The following is a 27,519-nucleotide window of genomic DNA, read 5'->3' as shown; positions in this document are numbered from 1 at the left end:
CCCGGCCCTGGTCTCAGCACGTCCGTCTGTCTTTCTGTGTCGCTCTTTGCAGCTTCAATGTGGAAGGAGCTTTCCTGCCCGAGAGCCAGTTCTCAGGGCTGTGGGTTTTGCCATGTGTGACCACAGCAGCAACCGAGGGCCACAAGTTCTGATGCTGTGTCTCCTCCGAGCAAATCCAAACTCTTCCTCGGCGCCTACTAACCCCTTCACCCGAGGAGCGTTCCTACACGTGCCGTATAGTCGAATATCTGTCGGCTTTCCCGGGTCCTGTCCTGCATGGCGTTCTCCTTATGGTGGCCGGAGCACGGCTGGCGAGTGAGGGAATCCCTGCGGCGTGCGGAGTCTCTTCCTCCTGCCTGGGCCGAGGTTCCGGCTGTGGGGCCCCAGAGAGCTGCTGGGTCGGCTTGGCTGAGCCTCTTCAGATCTGCCTTTGGATTGTTTCCTACGAATCAATAATTCATGTCTATCAATTATTGAGAAAGAAACGTAACCAGCAACTGCCTGGCTCTCCCTGCGGTCTGCTCAGTCAGGGAGCCGGTCTCTCACACGCTGGGGCCCGGAGGCCGGGGCTTGCTGTGTCTCCTACACAACCCGCGCGGCCCAGGAGTCCACACCCTCGCGGTCTCCAGTCTCTTCTGCCGACGACAGACACGCTTTAGCCCGAGCGTAAGGTGTCTCTGACCGCGTGGGCGGCAGCTCCTCCCGCCTGTCAAACCTCAGGGCTCCATCTCGTCCCGGTCCTGCTCTCGCTCCCTGAGCCCTCCCACCTTCAGCCAGCGGGCAGAGACCCCGTCACTGCTGTGAGTGCTGGGCGGGCGCCGGCTCTGTCCTGCCGCCTGCGGGAAGGCGAGAGAACAGGCACGACCCAGGCACCTCGCACCCGCCACAGCCCGCTGCCCCCGGGCGTCTGAGTCTGCTCACACAGGGTGGGGAACGCAGTTCAAGCTGTGGCATGCACACCCCCTGGCCATCCCGTGCCTCGGTTTCCCCACAAGAAACTGATGGCCACGCCGATGCGTGCACCTGGACCGTGCAGCAGCTTGTCCGGAAAGGCCAGAGTGGGAGCCGCTGGCGAGGAGTGAGCCGGGCCTGTGCCACGCTGCCGGGGAAGGCCCTGCAGGGGGAGCCCTGGGGCCCTCCAGGCAAGAAACCCCCAACTCAAAGATTCTGAGAAGTCCAGGCCCTGGGTGGCTCCGGAAGAGGGAGGGCCGAGGAAAGGTCTCTCGGGACAGCTTTGCCCCCGAGCGCCTCAGATGCAAGCCAGAGTCAAGCGGGCACTCAGAGTGTGCGCCCATGCGAGAAACTCTGACTCGGCCAAGCTCTGGGCAGACGTTTGCTCCCGAGCGGGGGGTCTTGCAGGAGCAGGTGACTGGGAGCACTGCGAAGGCAGAGCCCAGCAGGGAGAGCCGCACAGCCCCACAAACCCAAGGGAAACTAGCCGCGGCTGCTCGGCCCCTGCTATGCAGAGCATCCCGACACAGAGACGCACGGCCAATGGCGCCAACATCGGGACAGCCTGGGGTAGGCGCGGAGCGAGGGGCCATCCAGGCCCGAGGAGGCGCGCTGGGGGATGTCGGGGTCCCTGAGGAAGCCTTCGTGGAGGCATGGGTATGGGAGTGTCCGAGGAGGGCGCAGAAGGGCCGTCCCCCTTGAGTGGAAGGCTGCGAGCGTCCACCCCGCAGCTGCTCAGCCCGCCGGGTCCGCCTCCCGGCACGGCACTGTGAACACTGGCCCAGAAAAGCCCCCAAGCAACGCGCTCAGCCCGCAGGGCTGCGGCAGGGCGGAAGGGTCTGAAGCATTAAGTGTCTTTAGACCAGCTTGGTTGGGGATGACAGGGCGCCTCCTTCCAGATGGTTCCGCCACGCATCTTCTCGTTAGCATGCTAATTTATTCTGACTCATCTGAGCCGCCACACAGGAGGCGCTGCGCCCCTCGGTCCCCGAGCAAGCCCCAGGCCCACAGTCCCAGCTGGAGCAGCCCCGCCCTCCGTCACACAGTGTGGGGGACCGAAAGAGGACAGCTGGGGGAGGGGGCACGCCACCCGGAGACAGCCCTGAAGCCAGGGCGAGTTCTCAGAGCACACATCCAGCTGTGCGGAGACAGCAGCGGAAGGCCTGGAGCATTGACAATGTGGGGGAGCGTGTGTGAGGAGCATGTGAAGAAGCATGTGTATGGAGGAGCATGCGTGTGGAGAGGAGCATGTGTGTGAGGAGTGTGCATGTGGAGGAGCAAGCATGCGGAAGAGTGTGTGAGTGTATGTGTTGCGGAGTATATATGTGGAGGAACGTGTGCGTGAGGAGCATGTGGAGGAGCATATGTGGGTAGTGTTGTGTATGAGGAGTGTATGTGCGAAGAGCGTGTATATATAGGAGCGGGTGGGTAAGGAACATGTGTGTGGAGAATCGTGTGAGGAGTGTGTGTGGAGGAGAATGTATGAGGAGCCTGTGTGTGAGGACCGTTCTGTGCAGGAGGATGTGTGGAGGAGTGTATGTGTGTGTGTGTGAGGAGCCTGTGTGTGATGAGTGTGTGGCGAGGAACTTGTGTGTGAGGAACACATGTGTGGAGGAATGTGTGTAAGAGTGTAGGAGATCATTGGTTTGTCCTTTCTCCCTTGCCACAAAGAGTTTAGATATATCTGGTAATAGTCTCTAAACATTTTAAGACTACATTGGTATGTCCTGCTCCCCTTGCCATTAGGAGCTTAGGTATATCAGTCACGCCCATCAAGGTGCTCCTGAGTCACTCCCACTCCTTTGTCTATCCGTAATCACTTCTATGCTCCCTTCCCCAACCAGTTAATCAGCTCTTCCCCTAATCAGACTGTTAATTTGTAAGGTCAGACCTTGCTAGGACAGTGAACTTGTATTGTAAGTTAATATTGCCTTTCTCCTCTCCTCATGTCTTTTGAATAGTTTACTTTAAAACAATGTCCTTTTTGTATGGACAAAGAAAGACAGTTGTTAATATGCTTTGGTAACGTGGGATTTAATTGGCTTCAAATATTATTCACTCCTGGGCATCTGCTTTCTCAACTTAAGCCTCAGCTGCCCTTACTTCCTAACACCCCCAAAAGCAGGGTCCTGACGAGGGATGGGACGGACCCAGGGCAAGCGGTGAGTTATGTGCTACCCTGGCATCGAGATGGGCCTGGCCAAAGTGCCTAATGCTTAACTATAGGTTAAGAGCTTGGTCATGGACATGTTATGTCATGATCCAAAAGCAATGACGAGACTAGGACCCTGCTAGGGATAGGAAAGACTAATCTGGCTTGAGCACTGTAGTCTGAGATCGAGATGACCCCAGGAGAGCAATTCTAGAAGCTTAATGCATCTCTTGCTATGTCCATACAAAATGATTAATATAAGGGGGCCGGAGCGATAGCACAGCGGGTAGGGTGTTTGCCTTGCACGCGGCCAACCCGGGTTCGATCCCCGGCATCCCATATGGTCCCCCAAGCACTGCCAGGAGTAATTCCTGAGTGCAGAACCAGGAGTAACCCCTGAGCATCGCTGGGTGTGACCCAAAAAGCAAAAAAAGAAACAAAACAAAACAAAAAAAAAAACAAAATGATTAATATTATGAATACTTATATGTTAGTTGGACAAGGAGAGGAGAAACACACCCATGGGATTCTGCTCTTGGGTGGGTGTCCTGCTGAAAGAGAATCTGTCCTGGAAGCAGCATCCCCTGAGGGAAAGAACTTTACCCCTATTGATTGTGATCACACCTGTGTGTAAGCCCCAACCCCTCATGCTGGGGGATTTAACTAGGCTGTAAGAGTGGGCTGGGGGCCAGTCCCGGGGCAAGTCCCAGAGCCAGATCTGGAGAAGCTAGATCGAGACCTAGACCCAGAGGAGAAGGAGAATGAAGCAGCATGGGGGAAGGAAGAAGCAGGAGGAGAGACAGAGGAGAATGGAGATGAGAATGGAATAAACTGCAACTGAGACCAACCAGCCTGGCCCTCGTTCCTTCCTTCGCCTGCCTCATCAACGCCATCAACCTCCCCGGGTGGGGGAAGCGGCTGGAGACTACCGAACGCGGGCGGCGGGAGAGACAGAGCACCACTGCCCTGTGCTCAGTGCGGTGCCTCCTCTCTTCCCTTTTTCTTTTTTGTGTTTTTACACATGACAGTGTATGTGTGGAGGAGAGAGTGTGTAAGGAGCATGTGTGTGAGCAGTGTTCTATGGAAGAGCATGTGGAAGAGCATGTGTGTGTGAAGGAGCATGTATGTGAAGAGCATGTGTGGAGGAGCATGTGTGGAAAAGTGTGTGAGGACCATGTGTGTGAGGAGCATTCTGTGGAGGAGCATGTGTGTGGAGGAGTGTGTGTGTGTGTGTGTGTGTGTGTGTGTGTGAGGAGCATGTATGGAGGAGCATATGGAGGGGTGTGTGAGGAGTGTATGTGTGGAGAGTGTGTGTGAGGAGCATGTGTGTGAGGAGTGTTCTGTGGAGATGTGGAAGAGCATGTATGTGAAGAAGCATATATGTGAGGAGCATGTGTGAAGGAGCGTATGTGTGTGTATGTGTGTGTGGAGGAGAGTGTGGAAGAGCATGTGTGTGGAGGAGTGTGTGTGTGGAGGAGTGCGTGTGGAGGAGCATGTGTGTGGAGGAGCATGTGTGGAGGAGCATGTGTGTGGAGGAGCATGTGTGTGTGGAGTTTGTGTGAAGGAGAATGTGGAAGAGCGTGTGTGGAAGAGCATATGTTCTGAGGAGCGTGTGTGTGAGGAGCGTGTATGTGGAAGAGTGCGTGTGGAGGAGTGTGTCTGGAGGAGCATGTGTGTGGAGAAGCACGTGTGGAGGAGAGTGTGTGGAGGAGCATGTGTGGAGGAGTGTGTGTATGGAGTGTATGTGGAAGAGAGTATGGAAGAGCATGTGTGTGGAGGAGCGTGTGTGTGTGGAAGAGCATGTGTGTGGAGGAGCCTTGTGTGAGGAGCGTGTGTGTGGAGGAGCCTTGTGTGAGGAGCGTGTGTGTGGAGGAGCGTGTAGAGGAGCGTGTATGGATGAGCGTGTGTGTGGAGGAGCATGTGTATGGAGAAGCATGTGTGTGGACAAGAGTGTGGAAGAGCATGTGTGGTGGAGGAGCGTATGTGTGGATGTGAGGAGCGTATGTGTAGAGGAGCGTGTAGAGGAGCGTGTATGGATGAGCGTGTGTGTGGAGGAGCACGTGTGGAGAAGAGTGTTGTGAAGGAGTGTGTGTGGGAGCGTGTGTGTGGAGGAGTGTGTGGGCACTGTGGAGGGGCACCTTCCAGCATGATGGTGTGGGGCCAGGAGCGAGGCAGGGAGTCCCCAGTCAGCCCTCCTGTCCCTGACACACACACCCACCACATAACGTCCCCAACCCCTGCCCTGGGCTACTTCCGGGGAGCTGCCCACACCCATTCAGAGACCCCAAGCACTACTCAGACACGATGTTGAGGCAGAAAGATGTTCGGAGCTGCCACGCTTCTTAGGGAAGGGCCGACCCCGCCTGCTCCCCAAAGCTCAAGTTTGGGGGTTCCTGCTAGGGGTCGGTAAGATAGGCTGCCTTCCTCCCACCCTCTAATGCTGCCCACGAGGCTATGGCCCACCAGGGGGTCCGAGGCTCCCCTGTGCTCTGGGGTGTGGACAGGAAGCAGCTGCTGGGGCTCCCCCGCCCTCCCAGAACAGTGGGAGATGGGGTGCAGAGCTGCGGGGCTCCTGGGACTGGGCACCCCTTCCAGACCCCCTGCCGGCCCCACAGTGGCGCTGTGGGAAGATGCTCTGGTCCCCAAACTCCAACCCCGATGGTATGGCAAAGGGGAGCCCGTCTGGCCGGGACAGTGAGCCCCTGGGACCCCGCACCCAGAGCGCTGCCCCCGCCTGCAGGACTCTGGGGGAGTTGGGGCCCAGGAGGCAAAGCCGGGGGCGGCCCCCCGCCCCGAGCAGCAGGTTCCAGGGGAGGAGATGGCCACCAGGAGTCCAGGGCCTCGGGGTCTCACACACTCATGGCAGCAGCGCCCCCCAAACAGCAAACCTCTGGAGTTAGCAGTGGGTCCCCAAATCAGAGATGGGGTACAACCGCCCATCTCCCCACAGAGCAGAAGGTCCCGGCCCCACCCCTGCCCTCTGGCTGCTGAGGGCCCCCAGCAAAGCACCTCAGGGAATGACGTGCTGACCACACATGACTCAGCTCCCCCACGGCCAATCCCCCCAGGGGTTGTGCGGGGTCCCAGAAGGGGGTGTGGGGGCACAGGGGGCTCAGTGCAGGGTAACCAAGCCAGGCATTACAAACAAGGACAGTCGGCTCCGTGCCTGGACATACCTGACCATACACGACCACCACCATGACTGACACACGACTGCATGTGGCCACATAGGACCACTGACACATCTGATCACACATGACCATCAGAACCACACAGGACCACATGACTGCATGGGATCATACATGACCTTTGGCATCATGCCTGACCTCCAGCACCAAGTCTGACCATTCCTGATCTCCAGGACCACAGCTGACCACACATGACTCAGCATCACGCCTGATCCCCGGGACGAGGCCTGACCACACATGACTGTCGGCCCCCCTACAGCATGTCAGCGTCCACTGCCCTTGCCCTGGGCGTGACTCGGCCAGCGCTGGCCGCGGGACGCTGAGGCCTCTGCTGAAACTGACGTATCGGAACGTGTGCTGGCGTCCCACAGGAACGGGTGGACAGAGCGGGCGGATGTCCTCCCCCGCCCTGCGTCCCACTGGAAGAACGGGGGTCGCTGACCTTAGCCCCGTCACACGGCCATCTACGTGCCACAGGCTCAGCCGGCCGACAGCAGCCGGCAGTCGGTCACAGTCGCAGCCTCTGGGCAGCTCTCGGGCCTGCACCCCCCAGGACGCTGCGCAGACCCCTCGTCTCCCCGTCACCGAAGAGAACAGGGAAGACCTGCCCGGTGGCCACACACACGCACAGGTAGGCACACAGGGCAATTCCTGTCCGTAGGCACACATGGAGGCACACACACACACACAGGACACACAGCCACACACAGGGACACACACACAAAGGGACACACACACAGGGACACACACAGGGACACATATACATAGGACACACACAGGGACACACACACAAAGGGACACACACACAGGGACACACACAGGGACAATTATACATAGGACACACACAGGGACGCACACACATAGGGACACATACACAGGACACATACAGGGACACACACACAGGGACACACACAGAGATACACACAGGACACACACAGAGAAACACACAGGGACACATATACATAGGACACACACAGGGACACACACACAAAGGGACACACACAGGGATATACACAGGGACACATATACATAGGACACACACAGGGACGCACACAGAGACACACACACAGGACACATACAGGGACACACACACAGGGACACACAGAGATATACACAGGACACACAGAGAAACACACAGGGACACACACACAGGGACATACACAGGGACATACAGAGACACACACAGAGACACACACAGGGACACACACAGAGACATACAGAGACACACACAGGGACACACACAGGGACATACAGAGACACACACAGGGACACACACAGGGACATACAGAGACACACACAGGGATACACACAGATCCACACATACATGTCCCCACACACAGGTCCCCACACACAGGTGTGCATGTGCATGGGGCCACATGTACGGGCCACATCCAGGCCCGCAGACTGAGCCCTCACACGCTGGAAGAGTCTCGGGCACACAGGCACATGCTCACACCCCACCCCCCGCACCATGCTCACTGGGCCGCCCACCCCTGGGTCACAGACTCTCCCTCCGGGATGCCTCCTGGGGGCACGGCCATGTGACCATCAGCACCCGGGTCCCACACAAGTTGGTGGGCACCGGAAGAGGAACGGCTGGGGCCATGGAAGGCTGTCATCCTGAGGGCGGCAATCACTTCCTGGGTTAGAGTTCCCCGCATCGGAACCACGCCCCCCCATCCGGCGAGGCAATAACTCACCGTCAAGGACGTGACCCTGGGTGCTTACAGACGATAATGAGACTGTCCGCGGCTTCGATGTGACCGTAAATAAGCAGGAAACTGCTGAGTTTCATGCAATTCCCTGATTGCCTGGAAGGCTTCATTATTTTCATAAAAAAACTCATCAACCCGTTTCCCAGCATGCTCACTCCATATTAATTGCAGGGGGCGGCACCGTCCACTGTCAGGGGTCACAGTTGCCACGGGGGTCATCGGTGTCACAGGGGCCATAGCTGTCATGGGGGTTATCAGCCGTCTTAGGGGTCTCAGCTGTCTTGGAGGTCACTGTCACAGGAGGCATCAGCTGTCATGGGGGTCAGCTGTGTTGGGGCCACTGTCACAGGACTCACTGCTGTCATGAGGTCATCTGCTGTCAGGGGGGCTCTGCCACAGGAGTGATGGCTGTCGGGGGGTCACTGTCACTGTCTTAACTGTGAGGGCTTACAGCTGTCATAGGTGTCATCAGTTACTATCGAGAGTTATGAGTTGTCCTGGGGTCAACTTTAGGGCTTTAGCTGTCATGGGGTCACCTGTTGTCACGGGATCGTAACTGTTTGGGTTCATAGCTGCTGTGGGGTCACCTGATATCATGAGGTCATGTGCTCCATGGATCATCTGCTATCATAGAGGTCATTGTCACAGCTTATTGCTATCATGGGTCACCTGCTACCACTGGGTCATCTGCTGTCACAGGGTCATCTGCTACCACGGGGTCATCTGCTGTCATGGGGTCATCTGCTGTCATGGGGTCATCTGCTGTCACAGGGTCATCTGCTACCACGGGGTCATCTGCTGTCACAGGATCATCTGCTACCATGGGGTCATCTACTATCACGGGGTCATCTGCTACCATGGGGTCATGTGCTGTCACGGGGTCATCTGCTATCACAGGGTCATCTGCTACCATGGGGTCATCTACTATCACGGGGTCATCTGCTACCATGGGGTCATGTGCTGTCACGGGGTCATCTGCTGTCATCGGGTCACTTGCTATCAAGGTCATTTGCTGTCATGGGGTCACAGCTTCCATGGGGTCACCAGCCTTCATGGGGTCAGATCACTGACTGTCACATCACCAGCTTTCCGTCAGGGGCACTGTCATGGGGGTCACCAGCCGGGACAAGCTGCTTAGGCCACGGAATGGGAAGCGCCATCCCTCCATTGTACTTTCTGGCCTGGCACCACGCCCAGCAGTGCTCAGGGCTAACTCCTGACGCTTCTCTGGTCTCGCCTGGCTCCCTGCCCACGTGCTTGCGTCCAGGGCCAGAACAACTGCCCTCCCCGCCTGGCCGGGCCCAAGGACGCCCTCCCGGTTCCCGGGTGGAGAATCACGCAGGTCGGCAGGGGCTGCACCGTGGTCTCCCCCATACTGGACGGCGCGGGCCAGCGGGAGCCTAGGGGGCCTCAGCGGTCAGACCCCTCACAACCCCAGGGCAGCTGTCGCAGGCCAGGCTGGGCCATCCTCCCTCACCCTGACGGGGCACTGTGGGGCTGGACCCAACTCAGAGCTGTGCTGCCCGTGTCTGCTCCCAAACTGCCCACCCAGGGCCAGGCCAGCCCTGCCCATGCCGGGCCCAGGTGCCATCTGAGTCGGCGGGGGCAGTGCGGAGCCTGGCAGAAGTGGGCAGAGTCAGGCGCGAAGCCGAGGGTCTTCCCGGCAGGGGCCAGCGCCAGCAGGACTAGCCTGACAGAGACCCGGGCCGGGATCCCTCCGCATGGTCTGGGGCGCGGCCACACCCAGCGGTGCCCAGGGGTTCTCCTGGCTCTGACTCAGGAACCTCTCCTGGCGGGGCTCCGGAGACCATACGGGGTGCCGGGGATGGACCCGGCCAGTCTCGTGCCAGGCAAATGCCCTCCCGGCTGTACCATTGCTCCAGGCCCCCTCTGCACTTCACAGGCCTGAGTATTGAGGAAAGGGAGCACCTGACAGAGAGCACTTGGAGGGGAGAGGAGGTGGGGTGCAGGGGTGTGTGAGGGCTCCGAACCACAGCCCTGCTGTCCCCGGCATCATGGCCCTGAGCTGCCTCTGCCCCCCGCCTCCCGAGCTGCCCTCTGAGGACGCGAGACCCAGCACTGCAGGATGGCACCGCCTCCCGCCCGCCCTCCGCCCATGCAGCTGCCCCAGAGGGGAGCAGCAGAGGGCCTCTGCCCGGGACTGGGGGCCGCACACAGGGCCAGCCCTGCCCCGGCACCTGCGCCTGCTCACTGCCCCCCCACCCGGGCAGAGGGCCTGCCTGGCCACTGCGCAGCTGGAGCAGGGATATTCTTAATAAAAATTAGGTACAAGCAGATACAGGGGATTAATCGCTGCATTATGATTTTATCGTTCTCCACATACAGCCGCTCGGAAAAGACAATCAGAGCAGAGCCATTTCAGGCAGATAAAATGGGACATTTATTTTTAATGGAAAGAGAATTTCAGGGCTCACCCAGCCGTGAGAGAGCACGGCGGGGGTGGGGGGCGAAGCGGAGGCTGGAGGCCAGCGCGAGAAGCATCCCCTGGGAGCAGCGGGCCGGACCCGCCATCTCTGGGCCTCGGTTTCCCCGCAGGCTGCCCTCATCTCCACTGGGGACCTTTCCCGAGCTCTGCAGGGAGGCTGGCGCTGTGCCAGGGTCCCCCCAGCAGAGCCGGACCAGGCCCCAGGGCCCCATGTGTGACCGGGAGCTGCAGGGCAGGCACTGGGGGTGCTCCTTCACCCCACAGCCATGCTGACGCCCTCAGCCCTTCCCGCAACCCTCCGTCCCTGACACCCTCGATATCCCAACAGGGGCTGGAGGGATAGGACAGCAGGGAGGGCATTCGCTTTGCATGTGGCTGGCCCGGGTTCGATCCCCAGTTCCCCATATGATCCCCGAACACCACCGTGAGTGATTTCTGAATGCAGGCCCAGGAGAGACCCCTGAGCACCACTGATGTGGCCCAAAAACAAAAACAAAATTAAATCAATTCCCCCAACACCCTCCATCTGCCTGACACCCTCATCCTGTACACACACATGCACAATGATCACATGTGCATGTCCTATACTTACACACATGCTCACATGTGCACACATCCTTACATACATGTTTGCACACATGCTCACATATGCTCACAGCCTGTGCATAAGCATGCATGCTTACAAGTGCACACGCGTGTTCCTGCACATGCACACACTGGCGGCTCCCCAAAGGGCCCCTTGGGAGAGACCCTGAGAAGTGGACTCCCTCTTGCTCTGCTCTTCACAGTTTGGGCAGCAGTGGGACTAAGGGAGGGCGCTCGGGGCCCCCCCCCCCCCCCCGCACAGCCCCTGCTGGTCCCACAGACCCGCATCCCGGTGGAGCCCGCCATGCCCACAGCAGGGACACAGAGGCTTGGCGGCCAGCGTGAACCTGCAGACGACTTCAGGAACCTGGGTGAGATAGGACAATTTTCACAGATTCTCTTTTACTGAAGTATTTTTTATAATTTCACTAGCCATTTAGTGTAACAAGAAATATGAAGTAAATTATTCTTTGCCTGCTAAGGGGATAGGCTTCGGGGTGGTCGGGAAAAGGGGGACACTGGTGGAGAAAGGTCACACTGGCGGTGGGACTGGGTCGGAACACTGACTGCCTATGACAACTGTATTATGAACAACTTTATAAACCATGATGGTTAAAGGGGAAAATTTAAATATTATTTTTAAAAAGAACTAATCAAGCCAGCCTAGTGAGATCACTGGGGTGGTACGAGGTGGAAAGTGTGGGTGCAGGATACTAAGTGTGGGGTACTAGGTAAAGATTGCAGAGTACTGAGTACTGGGGACAGTACTCTGTATTAGGTACAGAGTACAAGGTACCAGATGCAGAGTACTGAGTACTGGGGACAGGGTACTGAGTATAGAGCACAGAGTACTGGGTACAGAGAACGGAGGACTTGGTACAGAATCTAGGGTATTGAGTGCAGAGTATAGAGCACTGGAGTACAGGGGACTGGGTACAGAGTACAGGGTACAAATGCAGAGCACAGGGTATTGGATGCAGAGTACAGGGTATTGGGTGCAGAGTACAGGGTGCTGGGTGCAGAGCACGGGATATTGGGTGCAGAGTACAGGGTATTGGGTGCAGAGCACAGGGTGCTGGGTGCAGAGTACAGAGTGCGAGTGCAGAAAACAGTACGGGGAGCTCAGGGTCCCAGCAGACACCCCCAGTCCTGCTCCCACACCTCCTCCACAGCCAGTCTAGAACCCCCGCCCCCGCCCCAGAGGCAGGGCCGCCCTGACACCCCCAGGCCAGCCCCCTGAGCCCGAGCGGGGCGGGGCAGAGGGCGGTCCGAGCCCAGCACGCACGCACGCGGAGCCCGCGCCTTTGTGCTCACTTTGGAAAGTGTCAGCTCAGCAGTCTGCCTAACTACCTGCGCGGCGGTGGCCTTAAAACTGTCCGCGCTCATAAATCACCGCGGGACTTAAGTAAGCGCGGCTGGCAGGCCATTACTCAGCCGCCCACCCCCGGGGGGCCGCGCGCGAGGGTGAGCAGAGATGGGCGTGGGCGGGCGGGAGTGGGCCCAGCGGTGACGACACTCCTGACGTGACATCAGAACCGAAGCTGTGTGGGGTCGCTCCCCGGGAACTCTGCCCACACCAGTGAGGCGAGGGGGGCTCGGGCTGGAAGACGCCCCCAGACAGCAGGGACAGAGCCTCGCGCCCAGCCCCTCGCCCCAGCCCACCCGGGCCCCGCCCACCCTCAGGGCCCCTCCTCCACGGGGCCCCATCCGCACTCAGGGCCCCTTCCCCACCCAGGGCCCCATCCCCCACTCAAGGACCCCTCCCCACTCAGGGCCCCTCCCCACTCAGGGCCCCTTCCCCACTCAGGGCCCCATCCCCCACTCAAGGACCCCTCCCCACTCAGGGCCCCTCCCCACTCAAGGACCCCTCCCCACTCAGGGCCCCATCCCCCACTCAAGGACCCCTCCCCACTCAGGGCCCCCTCCCCCACTCAGGGCCCCCTCCCCACTCAGGGCCCCATCCCGCACTCAAGGCCCCCTCCCCACTCAGGGCCTCCTCCCCACTCAGGGCCCCCTCCCCACTCAGGGCCCCGCCCCCCACTCAGGGCCCCATCCCCCACTCGGGGCCCCATCCCCCACTCAAGGACCTCTCCCCACTCAGGGCCCCCTCCCCACTCTTATTCAGCACAAATCCAGCCCTGCTGAGCCACAGCCTGGTTCTGGGAGGCTGAGGTCAGAACTGCATGTGGGCTGGGATCAGGATCAGTGCGGGTGGGGATCAGGGATCAGTGTGGACAGGGGTCAGTGTGGACAGGGATCCAGGATCAGTGCGGACAGGGGACAGTGTGGACAGAGATCAGTGTCGACAGGGATCAGGGGTCAGTGTAGACAGGGGCCAGGGGCCAGTGTGGACAGGGGTCAGTGTAGACAGGGGCCAGGGGTCAGTGCAGGTGGGCATCCTTGCTGGCCCCCAGCCTGCTGGGCCCTGCCTTCCCAGGCCCCTTCCCCAGCTGCACTCCCGGGACCCTGCCTGACGGGTCACCACGTCCCTAAGCCTGGTCATGCGCAAGGTTTCTAGGTAGACACCTTAGACTGGGACCCCTTGGGGTGTCTAGGGGACGCTGGGGGGCTTCCCACTGGGGCGCTGGTGGTGACCCCAGCCAGGCCTGGGACATGAGGTGAGTGCCACCCCTCTGGGTGCTGCAGAGACCCACCCCTGCCACACCCCAGCCTGCACCCCAGCAGGCGGGACAGTGTCGCAGGGCAAGGGGGGGCGCCGCCAGGTGCAGTGGGGCGGAGCGTGAGGGCCCCCCCCCCCCGCCCCCACGTGCAGCCGCGCCTGGGCTCCCGCTAGGAACGTCCCAGCCGCAGCGCAGGCTCCTGGTGGTCCCGCAGCGCCACCTGGCGGCCATCGCCCCCAGGCCACGGCCGGCCCCCTCCTCCCCCTGCGCCCCTCGTTCACCGCGCACCCCCCATCCGGGCTGAGCCCCCCGTGCGGGCTGCGTCCCATCTGCAGTGCCACCCTCCGGCGCGGCCCGTGCGGGCGGGTGCGGTCCTCAGGGAGGCCCCAGCCAGGCGCAGCGGGCTGGGAGCGAGAAATCAGCCGCGGGCCGCCTGCCGGGAGCGAGCCCACCCTCAGGTCCCGCCAGCCTCCCTCCTGCCCCTCCTCCACACCCCTCCCCGCCCTGCCATTGTCTCCAGAGAGCCGGCAGGAGCCCATAAAACGACTTATAAAAATTCTAATCAACACTGGCCCGAGCCCCAGCGCCCCCGCTGACGGCTGCAGCCCGTTCCGGGCCCCTTCGTTTCCACACCCCCTTTGCTGCCCCCTTGGACCCCACCCCAGCCCGTGCCTCGCCTCCTGAACACTGTCGCGGCACCTTCTCGGGTTATTCGTCTCCGCCTCAGTTTCCCCGCCCGCGGCCCCCGGGGTGGGAGCATCTCCCCCAGCTCGGCTCCGGGGTCACGTGCGGTCACAACCGGTGACAGGAGCACAGGCTGTCCCCGGCTGCCACTGGTGACACGCCGGCCGGGTCTGTTCCCGGACTCTCCCCTGGGGCAGGCGCGGTGCGCAGGGCGTGCGGGTTCGGCCACGGTGCACTCGGCAGGAGCAAGGGGGCACGGGCACCCCCAAATCCGGCCAGACCCCTCCTCAGCCTGCAGCTGCCCCACCCGCGGGACACGGCAGCCCGCCCACCGTCCCCTGGAGTCTCGCAGCCCCGCCCACGCCCCGTGCGCCCCGCCCACACTCCCAGTCTCGCACCCCGCCCACACCACCTGCCCAGACAGCGCGGCCCCGCCCACACCACCCACGCCCCGCCCACACTCCCAGTCTCGCACCCCGCCCACACCACCCACGCCCCGCCCACACTCCCAGTCTCACAACCCGCCCACACCACCCGCCAAGACGGCGCGGCCCCGCCCACACCACCCACGCCCCGCCCACACTCCCAGTCTCGCACCCCTCCCACACCACCCGCCCAGACAGCGCGGCCCCGCCCACACCATCCACGATCCGCCCACACCATCTCAGGGAGTCTTTGGCCCTGCTCACACTACCTACACCCCACCCACACTCTCCCACGGAGACTTGCAGCCCCGCCCACACCCCCTAGCGTCTGCGTGACCCAACCCACACCACCCACAACCAGCCCACATTGTCCCTAGCAGCCCCGCCCACGCCCTCCCACGGAGACTGCGCGGCCCCGCCCAACTTACCCAGCATCTGCAAGGTCCTGCCCACACCACCGATCCACCCATGCTCTGGCAAACCCTCCCGCAGCGCACCGTGCAGCCCCCTCCTGGGAGACCCACACCCGCTCCACCAAGGGCCGGGTCAGGCTGTCGCCGGCTCTTCCCACACTACCAACAGTCCACGCGGTGATGGACAGGAGGGCGTTCCCCCTTCACCCACAGTCACTGCGGGAGCCACAGGGACTCCACTGAGCTCGGCCGCCCCTGCGCACGCCCTCCCGCATGCGCCCGTCCACTCGGGGCAGAGCTGGGGGACCCGGGATGAGGCCCATCCTCAGAGGAGGCGGGGGCTGGAAGCAGCAGGGAACGGGAACCTTCAACAGGACTTTCAGGGCGCGACCCGTGTGCTCCCATTGTGTGCTTCGAGGGGGAAACCTTTTAGGAAACCCTGGGTGTGTGTGGGGGGGGTGTGTTGTACCCGGACCCATCCCCCACAGCTCCCAAAGAGCCTCCCCACCCTGGCAGCTCAGCACCAAGGCCTGGATGTCAGTGTCCCAGCCCTGAGGTCAGTGCCTCAGCCGACACAGTCTGGGAGTTCCAGTCTGGCCATGAAAACAGCACCAGAATGTTCTAGACATGCAGCCTGGGGCCACGCAGACTCTGGAATAAGAACCCTGTTTCCAGGAGGCCCTGGGCCATACCACCCCTGGCCCGGCAGAACCTGCCCCCCATGGCATGGGGCTACCGTCTGGCCTCCACGGTGGGATGCGCTGAGGCCGCCTCCTTGGGCATGTGAGCGCCACGACGGCTACTCGGGTGCTAGGTGGCAGCGGCTGAGGGGTCCGTCCCTCAGTCCCACCCCCACAGGCTGTGGTGACTGCTGGGGACGCCCCTTAGTTCTAAATAAAACCCCACAGGAAAATGAAATATTTGCCAATGAATTATTTCCTGCCAGCGTCAGTGCTGTGAGGTCGTTTATCCTCCGTCTTACCCCGAGGTAAGTCCTCCGTGCGACTCCTGGACCGGGTGGAGACTACCCAGTTCCGTCCGGCTGGTGCCGCCCAGGCCCCACAGAACCCACCCTCCCTCCGTGCTTCGTTAGCCTGCAGCGGCGTTTCTCAGCATGTGTAGTGTGCATGTGTATGTGTGCGTGTGATATGTGTGCATAAGTGTATGCATATGTGCTTTTTGCAGAGGGCAGCAGCTGTGCCCCTGAAACCAGGGCCTCAAAGGCGGGGCTCGTGCTCAGTGGCTCCCCCTGCAGGCTGACTCCCCTTTCTCTACTCGCCTGGTGGCCCTTTCATCCTGCCATGGGTCTTTGCACCAGCTGGGCATGCGTGTGTGTGCATGGACATGGGTGCATGTTTGTGCATACATGTGTCTGCATGTGCTTGCTTATGTGCCAGGCTAGTGGAAGGCCCAGGTGCTAATTCAGGAGCTTGCATCACAAACAGCAAGGCCCCTGGGGGCAAACACAACTCCCATGTCAAGGAGAGGCCACTTCAGGTGCCCCCACACTGTAGACAGGCCTGCAGAGAGACAAAGAATGCAGGGAGCCGAGGGGCACAGCGGCAGAAGCAGGGGTGTGGAGAGTTAGGGGCGCAGCAGCAGGGGTGCGGGGAGCCGAGAGGTGCAGCAGCAGCAGGGGTGTGGAGAGCCTAGGGGTGCAACAGCAGGGGTGCGGGGAGCTGAGGGGCACGGCAGCAGGGGCAGACCAGGGGCCCATGCTGTGAGTCAGTCGGAGGGTGCAGGGGTGCAACACGGGCGCCCCCATGACCCTGCGTCCTGTGGCAGTTGGGGGGAGCTGGTTCCTCGCCCACGGCCCAAGCCCACAGAGCTCCCCCTGGACCGTCCGCACCTGGCGACCAGGCTGGGTGGGAGCACCTCCACTCTCTCGCCTGATCCCCACTCCCGCACATTACACCCAAAAGTGGGCCCTCGGGCCCTGAGACCCAGTGGTGAGGGGCCCCCAACACAGAACCAGGGCCCACGGCACTGCCTCTGACCTCAGCCACGGGCCCCTCAGCAGGCCCGGCAAGGGGCCCGCACCAGTCCAGGGCCAGGACAAAGAGGGTCCAGGGGCCTTTGGGGGCCTCATCTGGCGCCTGTGCAGCCCGCGGGGAAAATGGGGAGGAGCAGTTCAACATGTGGGAGCACTCACTGCGGCCACAGAGCCTTGTCCCGGCCCCCAAGGCTGCAGCTAACTCAGGAGGATGGGCTGAGCAGGGGGAGGATGGGCTGAGCAGGGGAGGACAGGGCCGGGTGGGGGAACAGGGCCGAGCAGGGGGAGGACGGGCTGAGCAGGGGGAGGATGGGCTGAGCAGGGGAGGACAGGCTGAGCAGGGGAAATGTGAAGTTATTCCATGGATACTCATTTTCACATGTGTATTCTTGCATGTACATTCACACGTGTGATAGGTGTGGCCTGTTACATGTGTACATGTGTGTCCATTGCCATGTGTTCTTATGAGTATGCTCACGTGCGTTCACATGTGTTGGGCTTTGTATGTTAAGAGTGAGATTGCGCATACACTCACACCTATGTGCATGTCACATGTGTGGTTGATATGCATGTGTCCACACTCCCACAGTCTGCTCACAACACTACATAGGCCCTTCCCTGGGTCCGGGCCAACATCTGGACACAGCTGGCAGGAGCAGCTGAGGCTCCAACCCCGGGGACCTTGCACACATCCCTGTCCCCGTGAGCCAAGCTCTGGACCACTGTTCCCGCCACCCTCGCGAGACCTGTCCCTGGACCCAGAGCCACCCGAGGGTAGGCCTGGGCCGCTCCCGCGATGCCCTCTGCCCCCAGACCCAGAAGCCGCTTGCTGGAATCGGAGAATGTGGCTCCCCTGGGCCCCTGAACCAGCCCGGGCTCTGCACTGCGTCATTAACAGGCACTGGGCTCACCTGCGATGGCCACGGGGCCCCCCAGGAGCACAGCCCTGCACCCCACTGCGTCCTGGAGAACCCAGCACCACTCGGTGGGCAGCTGCCAGCCACGGGACCCGCCAGGAGGGGCAGAGGGGCTGTATGGGGGGAGGATGGGGCCTGTCCCCAGCTCGCGGATGCGGGGCTCTCAGAGTGACAAAACCCCGCCAAAGCCGCCTCGCAACACTCAGAGGGGCGAGACCAGGCCGCCCGGTCCCAGCCGGCAGCCCCGACACGGTGGGCGTGTAGCTCAGAGACAGCGGCACTCTGGCCAGCCCCGCTACCTGCCCCTGCCACCATGCAGCCTCAGGAGGCCAACAGGAGGCTCCCGAATCCCCCACAGCCCAGGCAAGGATGCGGGCCCCCGGACGGGGACGTGGGGGCCGAGGGAGGAGTCGTGGGGGCCGGGGCACCCTGAACACTGCAGGTCCAGCTTCTCAGCCTCCTGTGGTTCTGACCCTGGATGGACCCGGGACCCCCCAGCAGCTGCAGGAGGTGTGGGGGCAGACACCCGACTCTGGCCCTGGGGTCGTGAGGCAGCAGCTGTCTACCCAGCACCACGGAGCCACCCCACAGGGTTAGAAATGGGGCTCCGGGCCGGGGTCTCAGAGAGACTGCCTCACTCTGGGCCAGGAGCCATCCGCTGCCCTGGACGTGGCCACAGCCGGACGCCACACCTGCTGGGGGCCAATCCCAGATGGCCCCCAGGGTTAAAATTGCACAGTGAGGGGCAGCTGGGCACCAGGTGACACCCCCACCGTCTCCAGAGTCTCTGCCAGCTTTAGGACTCGGGGTGTTGGGGTCGGGGGACTGTTTTCAGTTTTAGGTCGTGGGTGTCGAGGGTTCTGCTTACAGAGTAGCTATGCAGACTACTTGCCTACTTGCTCTCCATGAGGAAACTGAGGCCCAACAGGTCAGGCCATGTTCTGAGCTTCTTGCGTCCTGCTTCCGTCCATCCAGGAGACTGCCTGGAGCGGGCACCCCATCCCTGTGAGAGGGGCCAGGAATGGGGGGCTGGGTCATGACCCCACTGCTGGGAACAGCTGAATGTTCCTGCCAGGACCCGAAGTCTGAGCCACATCGTTCAGGGTGCTAGGGGTGCTAGGAGGTGGGCCCCAAGAGCACGCAAGCAGCTGGGCGCATGTGTGGGTTTTATTGAGGCTCGAGACACACACGTGGCAGGGACCCATGCTCGGGGCGGCAGATGTGACTTACAAGGGGAGTCAGACCCCGCGGGCGGAGCCGGTGACATGCTGGGGCCGGCAGAGCGAGCTGCCCCACTGGCCTGCCCCGAGTCTGGGTCTGGGGGCAACAGCCCCGCAGGCCCTGAGCACTCCCCGGAGAGCCCTGGACAGTGGCCCCCAACAGCTAGGAACTCTGGGGTCAGGGGGCCTGAGCAGAGCCCCCTGGGACCGGGAGCCCAGAGGCGCCTCCAGTCGGGCCAGGCCCTGTGCTCGGCCCCTCCGGGGGCTCCCAGCAGCTGTCGGGGCGGAGGGTCAAGCCTTGCAGGGCCGGATCTCATGAGAGGGTCGGGGGCCTTGGGCAGGGCACTCTGGGAGCCTGGACACAGCCAGTGAGGGTGCAGACAGGCCGTCCAACACGGCTTCCCCCACCCAGAGGCCTTAACGACAGCCCGCCCGTCCCTGCTGCGGGCGGAAGTGGGCAGGCCCACAGCCAGAGCGCAACTTGGCGAGGCGGGGCTCCTCCAGGTCAGGGCAGCGGCCAGCCAGGACACCGCCCAGCCACCCTCAGCGGCCAGCCAGGACACCGCACGGCCTCTGCGCCCTGATGCTGACGTCAGGGAGGGGACACAGCCCAGATGACAGGGACATGCCCGAGTCTCCGGCACTTGGGACACACAGACAGGGTCAAGGGGCCACGGTGGGCACTGGGGTCACTCGGGACCATGCACAGATCAGTCACCAGGCACCCAGAGGTGGAGCCCAGCCCCGCCCCCAGTCCCACGGCAGAGGGCCCAGGGGCGCAGCTGCCCCAGGCTAGACCACAGCGCTCTTCTCGCCCTGGAAGGACGACCGCCCGGTGGCGCGGCCCAGCAGCAGCTCCTTCTCGTGGGCCAGGCTATCCAGCAGGTCCTCCTCCCGGTGGCTGCGGTACACCCTCAGGAACGCCAGCACGGTGAGGGCCAGCCAGGCCAGCCACGCAGCCCACAGGCCAAACTGCGGGTGGGGGGTGGGGACAGGGTGAGGGGTGCCCGGCCTGTGCCCTCCCCCTCCCCTGGGCCTCCTCACTTCCACTCTGCGCCTCTGGTCACCTGCAAAATTCCTGCTCAGGATCCAGCCTCCTGAGTCCTCCTCCAGGGAGCCCTCCAGCCTGCTCGGCCTCCCCTCCCCTCCCCTCCCCTCGACTGGAGAGAGGGGAGTGTCAGCACTTGGACCTCTCCGGGTTCACAGTGCAGCCTTCACAGACAACTCGCCCACGGAAGCCCCTGGCAGCCCTGGGCAGGGCAGCCCGCCCACCGGGCCCCGCCCACCCGGGCCCCGCCCATTGGGGAAGCCACGCCCTTTGAGGCCCTGCCCACCCGGCCCCCGCCCATTGGGGAAGCCACGCCCTGTGAGGCCCCACACACACGCGAAGCCCCGCCCACCGGGGAAGCCCCCATCTGGCCGGACAGGCCCGCCTACCTGAGCAACGGAAAACTGATCATAGAAGGTTGAGTTGTCCACGTTCAGCTCCAAGTCCGTGTCCTGGAACTCTTTGCAGCTGAGGTGTAAGACAGGGGTGGGAGGTGACTGCGGGCCACCATCCCCGCTCCCCGGGAGGGGGGCAGGAGACGGGCCTTGACCCCAGCGCAGCGCGGCTGGGTCAGAGCCCCAGGTCAGACACTGCGTCTGCTGCCCCCGGTTCCATCCCGCGGGGCCAGCGCCCAGCACACCGCGTCTCTCCTGCGTAGCTCTGAACAGGGCCTTCGGGGCGTCTGATGGGTGGCTAGTACCTGCAAGGGGCAGTTGGCCTGACCTCCCGAGTGCCCACCCCATGCCCTTCCCCGGAATCCAGGTGTTCTTAGAGGAGGCTGTGGCTCCCTGCCAGGGCGTGGCATGGATGGTCCGGGCACAGGCGGGGAGCAGGGGTGGGCAGGTGCCCTTGGGGTCCCTAAGGAGCAGGGTGGGCGCAGGCGCACCTGTGGGGCACAGTGCCCTTGTCGGTAAGGGCGTCACACCACATGGTGAAGCCCACGCTCACGATGGTGCTGGCGATGAATACCACGAAGACCACCAAGGCGCTGACCAGCAGATTCACCAAGGCTCCCAGGACAGAGCTGCAGGGTGAATAAAGGGAGCACTAGGCAAGCCCGGGCCAGACCCCCATCACACCACACGCCCGCCCACCCACGCAGGGGGTGTCCCACGCCCATGCCACCTTCAAGGCCCAGGCCCTGCAGGTCCGGCAGTAGCTGCAATGTGGGCCCCAGAAGAGGGCGGGGTGGGGAGACAGTGCTGCCCCATTCCCAGCAACTGGGCCCCCGCGCACACCAAGCCCCCACGCTGTGGGTCACCCAGGCCAACATCCCAAGGCCCCAGAGCAGGACTGCGCCCACACCACAGTCCCCCACCGACACCACCGTCCCCGCCCACACCACCGTCCCCGCCCACATCACCGTCTCCGCCCACACCACCGTCCCCCACCCACACCACCGTCCCCGCCCACACCACCGTCTCCGCCCACACCACACAGTCCCCGCCCACACCACACAGTCCCCGCCCACACCGCAGTCCCCGCCCACACCGCAGTCCCCGCCCACACCACCGTCCCCCGCCCACACCACCGTCCCCGCCCACACCACCGTCCCCGCCCACACCACCGTCCCCGCCCACACCACAGTCCCCGCCCACACCACAGTCCCGCCCACACCACCGTCCCCGCCCACACCAGTCCCCCGCCCACACCACAGTCCCACCCACACCACAGTCCCGCCCACACCACAGTCCCCGCCCACACCACAGTCCCCCACCCACGTCACAGTCCCAGCCCACACCACAGTCCCCCGCCCATACCACAGTTCCCCCCCACACCACAGTCCCCGCCCACGTCACAGTCCCCGCCCACACCACAGTCCCTGCCCACACCAGGGTCCACCACCTACACCACAGTCCCCCACCACACCGTAGTCCCCTACCCACATCACAGTCCCCCACCCACATCACACAGCCCCCGCCCACACCACAGTCCTCGCCCACACAGGTCTCGCCCACACCACAGTCCCCGCCCACACCACAGTCCCCGCCCATACCACAGTCCCACCCACCCACATCAGTCTCCGCCCACACCACACAGTCCCGCCCACACCACAGTCCCCGCCCACACCACAGTCCCGCCCACACCACAGTCCCCACCCACACCACAGTCCCACCCACACCGCAGTCCCGCCCACACCGCAGTCCCCGCCCACACCACTGTCCCCGCCTACACCACACAGTCCCCGCTCACACCACAGTCCCCGCCCACACCACAGTCCCGCCCACACCACAGTCCCCGCCCACACCGCAGTCCCGCCCACACCACAGTCCCGCCCACACCGCAGTCCCTGCACCCCAGTAGTACAGTGCACAGTCCCTTCTACCCGCGTGCCTTACCACAGTCCCACCTTCCGGCCCAGGGTCCCGGTTCTCGGTGCCCAGGAGCTGTCTCTCCAGCATTTTACCACCCGTCCCTGCCCAGGACACCGACCCAGCTCCTCTGGGCGGCAGGTACTCACGCCCCTCCGGGCTGTCCAGCCCCCCAAGTCCCTGCTCCCCTACACATCTCCTCTCTCATGCACCTCCCCTTCACAGCCCCCGCCAAGGTGGGGCTTCCCATGAGCACCCTACGTCTAGCCAGGACCCTCGCGCGCCGGCTGACTCCTCGAGCTCAATGGGTCACGCTATGGCCCCCCTTTAGGAGCACAGGGGTGTCGCCTCCCAGGTGTGTTCGGGATGGGGTTCAGGAGCGCCCTGCTTTCTGTGCCCGGCCAGGGCGCGGAGGGGCACGGTGGACGGGGGGCCAGCGCAGCGGGCCTGCTCCCACCCCGCCCCAGGGGCCGCCCTGCGCCGGCCAGAGATGACCAGTGGGCAGTGCTCAGTGCCCGGCCGGCGTCCCGCCACGGGGCCAGGTCTCCGCGGTGCCCTGGGCAAGGACGGACCCTCCCTTCTCCCTCTCTCCAGCCAGCTCTGGGGGCTGCAGAATTAATTAGCTCGGGCGCCCCCGCACCCTCGCAGGGCCGTGCCGTCTCCATGGAGATGCGGCAGCGAGTGCGGGCAGATGGTGGTCCCTGCGCTCCCTGACAAGCCGCAAGCGCGGCCCCGGACACGGACACGCACGCACGGGGACCACAGCCGGACCGGGACGGCGCGGCCCGGGTGGGGGGAGCCTCAACCCCACCTGCTGCCTCCTCCTGCCTGTGGGCACCTCCTGGGGGAGCCCCCACACACCTGGGTCGGTCTGCAGCTCTGGGCTCGGCTCACGCCTGAGCCCCGGGAACATGCTGCCTCGCTGCCCGGGAGCCTGGACGCCAGGACACTCTCCTGCCGCCCAGGCCACCCCTGCAGACACTGCCCTCCCCTCCCCCTGCAGACACTGCCCCTCCCCTCCCCCCCTCCCCCTTCCTCCCTCTGACACTGCCCCTCCCTTCTCCCCAGAACACTTCTCCTGCCCCGTCCTGCACAGGCCACGGTGGTGGATACACCCAGCCTAGTGCCCCGTGGGCTGCAGGAAGGAGGGGGAGGCGGGCAGCAGGGCAGGATCTACCTGGGCTTGGCACCCCCACATCCCAGCGTCCGGCTTGACACATCCCGAGACCTGTCCGCCGTAGGCGTGGTGCTGGGGCCCCGCAGCCAGGGGCCTCATGCCAAGGTTCTGACACCTGGACACACATCCCGGACCCCAGGGCCAGGAAAGCGATGTGGGTTGGAAAGAGCTTCAGGTCTGGCCCTAGAGGTCAGCCTGGGCCCCGCAGGCCGGACACGCAGGGAGAGGCAGGACCAGGATGGAGAAGGGAGGCCCCACCCGGGAGGGGGTGTGGGTGAGGGGGCAGGGAGTGCAGAAAACACCTGGAGCACCCGACACCCACCCCTGCCCCTCCCGCTTACACACCCGCGCCTGCCACCCTGCCCTCCCCGCTTACACACCAGCTCCTGCCACCCTGCCCCCCCCACTTACACACCCACGCCTGCCACCTTGCCCTCCCCACTTACACACCCGCGCCTGCCACCCTGCCCTCCCCACTTACACACCCACGCCTGCCACCTTGCCCTCCCCACTTACACACCCGCGCCTGCCACCCTGCCCTCCCCGCTTACACACCAGCTCCTGCCACCCTGCCCTCCCCGCTTACACACCAGCTCCTGCCACCCTGCCCTCCCCACTTACACACCCGCGCCTGCCACCCTGCCCTCCCCGCGTACACACCCACGCCTGCCACCCTGCCCTCCCCGCTTACACACCCACGCCTGCCACCTTGCCCTCCCCACTTACACACCCATGCCTGCCACACATGCCCTTCCCAGCGCTGCCACACCTACACCTGCCCACACCCACGCCTGCCCGCACCTGCCCACGCCAGCACCTACCACACCTGCACCTCCCACACCTACACCTGCCCAAACCTGCACCTGTCACATCTGTACCTGACATACCCACACCTGCCCGCACCTGCATCTGACATACCCGCACCTGCCCACACCTGCGCCTGCCCACACCCGCACCTGCCTGCAACCGCACCTGCCCGCACCTGTGCCTGACATACCAACACCTGCCCGCACCTGTGCCTGACATACCCGCACCTGCACCTGCTCACACCCGCACCTCCCCACACCTGTGCCTGACATACCCACACCTGCACCTGCTCACACCCGCACCTGCCTGCAACCACACCTGCCCGCACCTGTGCCTGACATACCAACACCTGCCACACCCGCACCTGCACCTGACATACCTGCACCCACACCCGCGTCTAACATACCCGCACCTGCTCACACCAGCACCTGCCACACCTGCGCCTGCCACACGTGCACCTGCCACACGTGCGCCTGCCACACGTGCACCTGCCACGCCTGCCCAGGCACAGCTGCCTCCTGGGTTGTGAGCAGGAACTTCAGGGGCCCCAAGTGGTGGCACTGGCTGCAGCAGCCCCTCCCCCTCGCACCCCTCTGCGGGGGCACACTGAGGAGGCGGCATTAATACCTCTCTCCGCCCCTTTCCGTGGGACGCCCGGCTCAGGAGTCCCCTTCTGCACCTACTCCCCCAGACGGGAAAGCCACTGAAAGTGCCACCAAATGATGGTGGGTGAGGTGGGGGCAGTCGGGGTGAGGGTGGCATGTAACTGGCGCCCCAGCAGGAGTTCCAAGCAAAGAACAGATCTCGGGGGTGGCATGAGGGCCTGAAACCCCGGGGTGCAGGGGCCCAAGGTTCTCCTGCAGGGCGGGGCGGGGGGCGCTTAAGGACCCGGGGCCGCACCCCAGCCAGCCTGCACCGGCTCCTGGGTCAGTGCCAGGCGGGCACAGGAAGCTGGGCTCCCCGCGGGCCACACACAGCTGAGGTCTGGTCCCGAGCGGCTCCAGGTCCTTCCCTGGGCCGCCGCTGTGCAGGACAGAGAGGGCCCGGCCAGGACCCTGCCGCCTGCACCCTGAGCGCCGCAGGCCGCGCTGGGTCTGTCCGTGGTGCTGACGGAAAGGGGCGCCCGGGTGGCGCGGAGCGAGGTGGTGCCCGGCAGGGCCTGGGGCGGACAAAGGGCAGCTCGGCGCGCGCGCCCCACGGCCCCACTCACCCCTCGTGTCCCTTGCAGAGGACGAAGAGCGAGCGCCAGGCGTGCGCGGCGGCCAGCAGCAGCGACAGGAGGCCGGCGGAGAGGCCGAAGCGGCAGGCGGCGGGCGGGCCCCACTCCTGCACGGTGAAGCGCTCGCGGCCCCGCACCGACAGGTTGGCGAGCCACAGCCCGTCGGCGAAGAGCAGGCAGCGGCCGCCGAAGTCGTGGCCGTTCTCGGACAGCGGCACCACCGCCATGAAGCTGAAGAGGAAGGCCAGGAAGTAGCACACGCACTGCGCCAAGGCCAGGCCGCGGAGCGCCATGGCGCGGCGGTAGCGGGGTCTGGGGGCGCAGGCCGGGGCGCGGGGGCGCGGGGGGCGCGGGGGCGGGGCGCGGGGGCGCGAGGCACAGGCCGGGGCGCGGGATGCGCGGGGCGTGGGGGCCGGTGGGGCGCGGGGCGTGGGCAGGGGCCGGGTCTGGGCGCAGGGAGCTGGGCGCGGAGCGAGGGGGCCGGGTTCGGGCCGGGTTCGGCCGGGTTCGGGCCGGGTTCGGGCCGGGTTCGAGCCGAGTTCGGGCCGGGTTCGGGCCGGGCGCCGCGCGGACCGGGCCGAGGCAGCGGCTCGCGAGGCTGCGCAGTGGCGCCGGCGGCGGCTGCGCGCCCCTCCCGGGACGCGTGCGCGGCGGCGGCCCAAGGCGGGCGCGCGGCGGCCAGTACCCCGGCGGTCAGCACCGCGGCCAGCTCCTGGGACCCCGCGGGAGGTGCAACGTGGAGACCCCGGGAGGAAACCCAGCTGCCGCCCGCCTTCCCGACTCCCTGCCGTTAAGATAGCCCAGGACCCCCAGAGTGAGTTCCGCATAGGCCAACTCCGGGTCCCGGCCCCCTCGACCTCACTTAGGGGTGTCCCGGAGGGGCCAGGGAGTGACTAGGACGTGGATTTCAGACCTGGGTAGAACAAGCCCTTTGAGGGGGCTGGAGTGATAGTTATAGCAAGGGCCTTGCACGCGGCCCACCCGGGTTCAATTCCCAGCATCCCAAAAGGTCCCCTGAGCACCGCTAGGTGTAATTCCTGAGTGTAGAGCCAGGGTAACCCCTGTGCATCGCTAGGTGTGACACAAAAAAAAACAAAAAAAGAGAAAAAAAAAGAATGAGCCGTTCAAAGGCGAGGGTCTTCCTGTGCTGCAAACAGGGAGGGAGGCAGACTGAGGGAGCTGGGCTCTCCGCGCGCGGGGCGGTGGGGAGGGAGTGCCCCCCACCCCGGCGCCGTGCCCTCGGCGGGGACATCTGTTAGGTTACCCAGACAAGTGGTACCCGGGGTGATGTTTGTAAGATAAACAGTGCATGCCCCGGGCACCTCATTAAGACATCCTGCGCGGAGAGGAACCTGCTGGTGCATTAATTAATAGGATTGATGCCTTTTCCCGCTCCCCTGAAGCCCCAGGCACGTCCGTCCAGTCCCCAGAGCCAGGAAAGCCTCGTGTCGCGCCTGAGAGAAACGCTGACTCCGCATGGCCATTTCTGTTGCGGCGCTGAAAGGGCGTTTTGCTTTCTTGTCTAAGCGGTAGATGTTTATTTTTAAAGCCAGGCAGTAGGTAAATGTATTAAATAAACAGAATGAAAGTCTCACTCCCGCCCTCCCCATCCCACCTCTAACACCTTTGGCGTCAACAGGGACAGG

The 27,519-nt window shown here is 63.6% G+C and overlaps 1 protein-coding gene across 2 annotated transcripts; it reads right to left on the bottom strand.

Annotated features, from left to right (window-relative positions):
• Window positions 1-27,519, bottom strand: TMEM179 (transmembrane protein 179). 2 transcript variants are annotated; one of them, XM_055133974.1, is made up of 4 exons: window positions 25,865-27,519; window positions 21,245-21,382; window positions 20,748-20,826; window positions 1-442 (listed from the first exon to the last, which is right to left on the bottom strand). In XM_055133974.1, the coding sequence occupies exons 1-4, from the start codon at window positions 26,698-26,700 to the stop codon at window positions 419-421; spliced, it is 1,077 nt and encodes a 358-aa protein (XP_054989949.1). In that variant the 5' UTR covers window positions 26,701-27,519; the 3' UTR covers window positions 1-418. The 2 variants fall into 2 exon arrangements, with proteins under 2 accessions (XP_054989949.1, XP_004603830.2); XM_004603773.3 differs by lacking the exon at window positions 1-442 and adding an exon at window positions 19,240-20,282.

This window comes from Sorex araneus, chromosome 3, assembly GCF_027595985.1.
Source record: "Sorex araneus isolate mSorAra2 chromosome 3, mSorAra2.pri, whole genome shotgun sequence".
NCBI lineage: Eukaryota > Metazoa > Chordata > Mammalia > Eulipotyphla > Soricidae > Sorex > Sorex araneus.
Note: the sequence above shows the minus strand (reverse complement) of the source record. Positions and strands in the feature narration are given on the sequence as shown.

Coding starts and splice junctions, on each gene's coding strand:
- TMEM179 (XM_004603773.3), bottom strand. CDS start 26,700: ATGCGGAACTCACTCTGGGGGTCCTGGGCTATCTTAACGGCAGGGAGT. Junction 21,383..25,864: donor CTCTGCAAGGGACACGAGGG/GTGAGTGGGGCC, acceptor TTCACCCTGCAG/CTCTGTCCTGGGAGCCTTGG. Junction 20,827..21,244: donor AAGGGCACTGTGCCCCACAG/GTGCGCCTGCGC, acceptor CTTACACCTCAG/CTGCAAAGAGTTCCAGGACA.